The 6,000-nt window shown below is 43.4% G+C and overlaps 1 protein-coding gene across 1 annotated transcript in view; it reads right to left on the bottom strand.

The window, feature by feature from the left end:
- Positions 1–3,410: 3,410 nt before the first annotated feature.
- NRDC (nardilysin convertase) overlaps positions 3,411–6,000 on the bottom strand; it is a 1,236,039-nt gene continuing 1,233,449 nt past the window's right edge. The window contains exon 31 of the mRNA XM_069642204.1: positions 3,411–4,473. Within this exon, the coding sequence (XP_069498305.1) occupies positions 4,258–4,473 (216 nt within the window). The 3' untranslated portion in view covers positions 3,411–4,257. The remainder of the gene's footprint in view (positions 4,474–6,000) is intronic.

Raw genomic sequence — 6,000 nt, 5'->3', positions numbered from 1 at the left:
TCATCATGGTACCCTTCCTTTTGAAGATCATAGACAGAGCAGCCTATTTACAGATCCAACACAACCTAGAAAGTAACAACATGCTTGGACTACGCCAATCTGGCTTCCGTCCTAGACACGGAACAGAAACTGCCCTAATAGATCTAGTAACCCAAATTGAAAACATCAAGGACTCGGGCAACCTAGCCATCCTTCTACTACTAGATCTACCAGCAGCATTTGACCTGGTCGACCAAAAACTCTCTGTAATCACCCATCCTCAGATGGCCACTTCTCCATCGACGCAATCAACTGGATCCAGTAATTTCTAAACAATATAACAACCAGAGTATTTGCACCCTCTGCCTCTGCACACCCTTCCTCAGTCACATGCACAGTTCCACAAGGCTCCTGCGTCTCCCCTACCCTCTACAACATATTCACAAAACCTCTATTTGACAAACTTGACCAACTGGGCATTTCTTACACTAACTAAGCAGACGACACGCAAATCCTTATTCAGTTAACGGGCAACCATGACACAGACACTCAACGACTCAATGACATTTATCTGGTCATCCAAGCTTGGATGGCCCAACACGGACTCTGCCTCAACGATGAGAAGACTGAGCTCCTCCTTGTGGGTACCCAAGCCAGACTCAACAAAGTTGATAACAAATTCAACACATTCACCATCGACAGTAACATCATCAAAGTGTCTAAAAACATCAAAACTCTTGGCATGTACATAGACTCCTATCTCACTCGACAAACAAATCAGTGCTACCGCCTCTGCTCATCAATGCATGCAGACCATTCTTGACAACAGCTGTTATGTTATGTTAGATGAACTTGATAAAGCGCACGTACACCCAGAGGCATCTTGGGGCTAGCTACTGAAAGGGAATCAAGACCAGTGAGAAGATACAGTCGCTGAGGAGACAGCCTAGTTTTAAGCAACCAGCGAAAGGTAGGATGGTCTTCAGTTGCACGGAGGGCCATAGGCAATTAATTCCGGGCTCTAGCCGCCACCACCGAAAAGGCACGGCCTCCCACACGAGAGGGGTGATAAGAAGACGCGCAGATTAAGAACGTAGCAGATGAGCAGGAGTGTAATTGGTAAACTTAGCTTGAAGATACTCAGCGCCCAAGCCATAGAAGGCACGATGCACCAGACACATTGATTTAAACAGAATCTGGCTGGCTACAGGAAGCCAATGTAGTTTCTTAAGCAACGGAGAGATGTGAGATCCGAAGGGGAGGGGGGGTGAAGTACGGAACGAACAGCAGCATTTTATAACAATTGAAGCCTTTGGGTCAGGTAACGGGGCTGAGCCAGGTAAAGAGAGTTACAATAATCAAGAGTGCTGAGCACCAAGGCTGCCACTACCGGAGCCTGGCATTCAGCAGGGATAAAAGGCAAAACTTTCCACAGAATGCGAAGTTTAAAATGACCAGCGCTACACACACTGGCGACCTGGTTGACAAGAGACAAGGAGGCAGAGATTTTTACATCGAGATGGTGGACCGATTGGACCGGGAGGGGGGCCAAGGCTTGAAGGCCAGAATTTCAAGGTCCAAAAAAGAAGAGCGGAAGAGGTACCCACCACCAGAACCTCGGTCTTACTGCCATTCAGTTTTAGCCAATTAGTCATCATCCAATACCCTAGATCCTCCAGACAGTTCCTAAGACGTTCGGCAGTCTCCGATTGAGTAAGATCAAGGCGGACAAGGATCTGTGTGTCGTCGGCATAGGAGTAATAGCGGAAACCATGTGAGTGGATCAGAAGCAGAAGAGATTGAATATAGATATTGAAAAGAATAGGGGAGAGTGCAGAGCCCTGAGGAACACCACAGACCAGTGAAGCCAACTTAGAACGAAAAGGGGGAAGAGAAATAGACTGAGTGCGGTCAGACAGGAACGAGGTGAACCAATCAAGGACCCGGCCAGAGAGACTGGCGTTGAGGAGACGAGAAAGCAAGATGGAATGATCAACGGTGTCGAAAGCAGCCGACAGATCCAAAAGTAGGACTGCTCCGACACCACCCTTGAACACCAAACATACCAGGTCATCAAGTACCGAGTTCAGGACGGATTCCGTTCCCCTCCCTGGGTTAAAGCCAGACTAAAAGGAGTCGAAAAAATGAGAAGACTCAAGGAAATTAGAAAGAAGAGGGGACACCAAAGCCTCCATAAACTTCATAAGAAACGGAAGAAGTGAAATAGGACGATAGTTGGACAATATATCAGGATCAAGAGACGGCTTCTTAAGAAGAGGAACAATTAAGGCGTGTTTAAGAGAAGGAGGAATACACCCTGTGGAGAAAGAAATATTAACAGCAGTGGTGATATGCTCAATAAGGTCAGCAGAAACCACCTTTAAAAGAATAAGAGGTATAGCGTCATTAGGAGATGCAGATTTTAGTCTTAAAATGGCTAACAGTACATCGGAATTAGAAAACTGTGGAAACAAATTGCAAATTGCATCCCCTTGGCTAGAGCACTAGTTCTAACCAAACTAGACTATTGCAATGCGCTCTACCTAGGCACCAGTCCACACAATTTAAAGAAATTACAAATCTTTCAAAACAATGCCCTAAGAGCAGCCACCAACTTCCCCGGAAAACTACACATTTCAGAGCTGAGACGCATTGTACACTGGCTCTCCATTAACCAAAGAATCAAACTCAAAACCCTCTCCCTTTTACACAAATGCACACACGATCAAGCACCAATCTACCTCTGTAACAAATTCAAACTCCAATTGTCACTAAGACAAACAAGATCCTCCAACTCCAACCTTCTTAGTATACCAAAGTTTAAATTACAAAAGGCAGGGGGGCAAAAGTTTCCCTTTCCTAGCTGCCAAAACCTGGAATGCACTATCCTCGAACATCAGAACTGAGCACTCCTTCCATATGTTCTGACATTTGGCCAAATCCTGGCTCTGTCTGAACGAAAGCCAAGCTGTCACCTAGCCAAACTTACAAACACTACAAAATATCTACCTACACTGTATAACACCTACTGCTTATTTTTATTTCTAGCTATGCTTGTGAACGATGTGACTTTTTTCCACTTACTGTAATTTGTAAATGATGTAACATGTTATGCCTTTTTTTGTAAATATAATTATGCCTTGTGTACCCAAGAAAGTGCCCAGCTGCCCCAGGGCTTGGTGCGCTATATAAATAAATACAATACAATGTATAACAAACACTAACAGGGAGTTAGGGAAACTAAACTATTTAATTATCTTTGACAGTAGAGCTTAAAGTGATTTAGGGCTTTCTTACTTCAATGTAAAATTCTACTTATGAAACATCTTTTAATTCCTGCTTCATGCGTGCTAAATACAGAATACAGCGTTAAAATTAAACTGTATAGTACAATCTTAATATATTCTTTGGAGAATAACGAACACTGAAAATTGTTAGAAACACAACTTTATTAAAAAAATAAAAGCATTTCCTCCTTTGGAACACATCGTGATTGGGTCATTTATAAGTGGCATAATCTGCATCAAATTATTGATTAAAAAACCTTGACATGTCCACTCAATTGGAACAAGCCTTACACAATGATTTTCATTTGAGTGCCGAATAACAGGCCTTTGGACATACATGGATCCACACACTAATATCAACAGTTGTATTTTCAGAGTGTTGCTATAATCAATCAATTGTTTGGGCTTGAAAGCGACTGCATTACACAGCTGCCAACATATTGCTCTACCAAGTGGCATCTCTAGAGATTACAGTGTTTAACAATTCAAAACAACTAAGAGGGATTTATGGAACAGAAAAAATAAAATGTTATCTAAAAGAGAGATGTATATTTCTTTATGACGGAGTCTTCGTACAAAGGTGGGAGCGCGCATGCCATTCTGCTTGAGATGACTGCCAATGTCCAATTTCAATAGACAGAACGACTTCATTTAACAAGCCTTGTCAATTAATTGGAAATGATTTGCATTGGAAAAAAGCAATTCGACTTGAAATCCAACTAGCAGATGTCACAAATTTGGGGATAACATCATCGGAATGACGTGTCAGAAAATATTCTTTTAAAAAGAAACGCTTGTTGTGTTCTGTTCTGCTACGTTTCACCCAAGGCCATTTTAGTACATGTTAAAGGAAATAACAGGGATAAACATATGTGAATGCCTTCTCTGAAGATCATAGTGACGTCAAAACAAAGTCCTAATATTTCTGTAAATATTTTTTATTTAAAACTGTGTCTGCTGTGTAATACTTTGACATCAAATGATAATAGCTTCATTGAAGTGGGCTTCCTACTACAATTTTATGGTAAGGGAAGAGTTTAAGTGTTGATGTAAAAGCCCGGCTATCATTGATTTGTAAAGTCCCAGCTAGCAAAGGAGAAGCAGGCAAGAAGGTGAGGTTGGTCACTTCTCCGTAAGAAGAATCCTGTGCTTCTGTTAACTTGGCATTACTTGTCTCATCAGGTTCATGCTCACCAAATCCAACCACCTGAAAAGATTCAAATGAAAGTCAGTAAGCAGTGACACTACTTTCAATATGCTTTTTCTAGTTTGATTTGAAATATGGCCAGAATAGGCTAGTCAACAATCCACAATTATGAATACAGAAAAGGGCAGCCAGCACAATCAAAGCATGCATCTGGTCCACCTACTGGAGATGCTTTTGACCTCAGTAAGAGCATTGTTAGTATTTTAACACGTTAAACTTTTTTGAGGAAGGAATACGTTATTTACCTGCAACTCCTGTTCCCCAGCACTGGTATCTTGCATAGATTCACACGCTCGTTCAATATTCCCTGTCGTGAGGCTGGGAATCCTCAGTAACATTAAAGCAGTTTTCATTTCAATTTGAAAAATGACTTATTTTAGTGTTCTTTTACAGTCGTTTTGGGTCACCTTGCCTCACAGCCAATAGACTGTGTCTTTCTTAGCTCCACCCTTGGAGGTCATCTTCAGATTAACATAACGCACATGAAAGTTCCAAAATGAGCCAAGAAAATCCATATGCGTGCTAGGTGGGAGAGTCACATGTGAATCTATGAAAGATAGCAATACTGGAGGGCCGAAGATACAGGTAAGTAAAATATTCCTTCTCCAGCACTGGATACTTCATAGATTCATAAGCTGTTTGAAAAGATTATAAAGCAGGATACTCAAACGCATACAATGCAAAAATGTGAGAAGGAAAAGGTCACCTTCATGAAACAGCCTGCCTTATGAGAACAGAGGTTAAAGCACATTTTGTCTGACCCTGTACTCCTCGTGGAATCCCTGTTGACGCAGTAGAACATTGTGAAGGTGTGCCGGCTCAGAGCATCCACCAAGTTATTCTCTGTGCCCACTAGATGAACTGCAGAAACCAAGATCCTGTTCTCAAGCAACCAGAACCAAAGCATCATCGCCTCTGTGCAGAGGGGGCAGGAGTGCAAACACCTTACTTGTTGAGATAGTGCATCGCCATTTCTGTTGTCTGTCAGGACGAGGACATGTTTCCCCTGCAGAGATGAGGTGAACGCTTTCAGGGCTAGCCTGATAACTCGCAACTCCAGCCTGTTGATGTGTCACCTGGCTTCCATCAATGACCAGAGGCCGCTTGCCTGCAACTTCTCACAGTGAGCACCCCAACCCTTCAAAAACACATCCGTGACCACTCCGGTTTGAGGCCAAGGAGGCCAGAAGGGTTCCCCTGCCAAAAGGCTGTTGCGGTCCGCCCACCAGCGCAGGTCATTGGCCACTGATGTGGACACCCTAAGAAGATCCAAGAGAGAGACTAGTTACCGAGACCACTGATCTCTCAGTTGCCATTGCAGGGATCTCATGCGCAATCTGGCCTCTGGCACTAGAAAAATGCAGGAGGCCACAAGGCCAAGGAGGCGGAGGAAGGAAGCCGCTGATAGAGTGGCATGGTTCCAGAACAAGTCTTCCATCTGAGTCAAGCGGACTACTCTCTCCTTGGCACGGACGGCCTTCTCCCACCCGGGTTTCTAGGAGTGCCCCGATGAATTGAGCCATTGGG

Source organism: Ambystoma mexicanum, chromosome 1q (genome assembly GCF_040938575.1).
Source record: "Ambystoma mexicanum isolate Mex_15411 chromosome 1q, UKY_AmexF1_1, whole genome shotgun sequence".
NCBI lineage: Eukaryota > Metazoa > Chordata > Amphibia > Caudata > Ambystomatidae > Ambystoma > Ambystoma mexicanum.
This window is presented reverse-complemented; position numbering and strand designations above follow the sequence as displayed.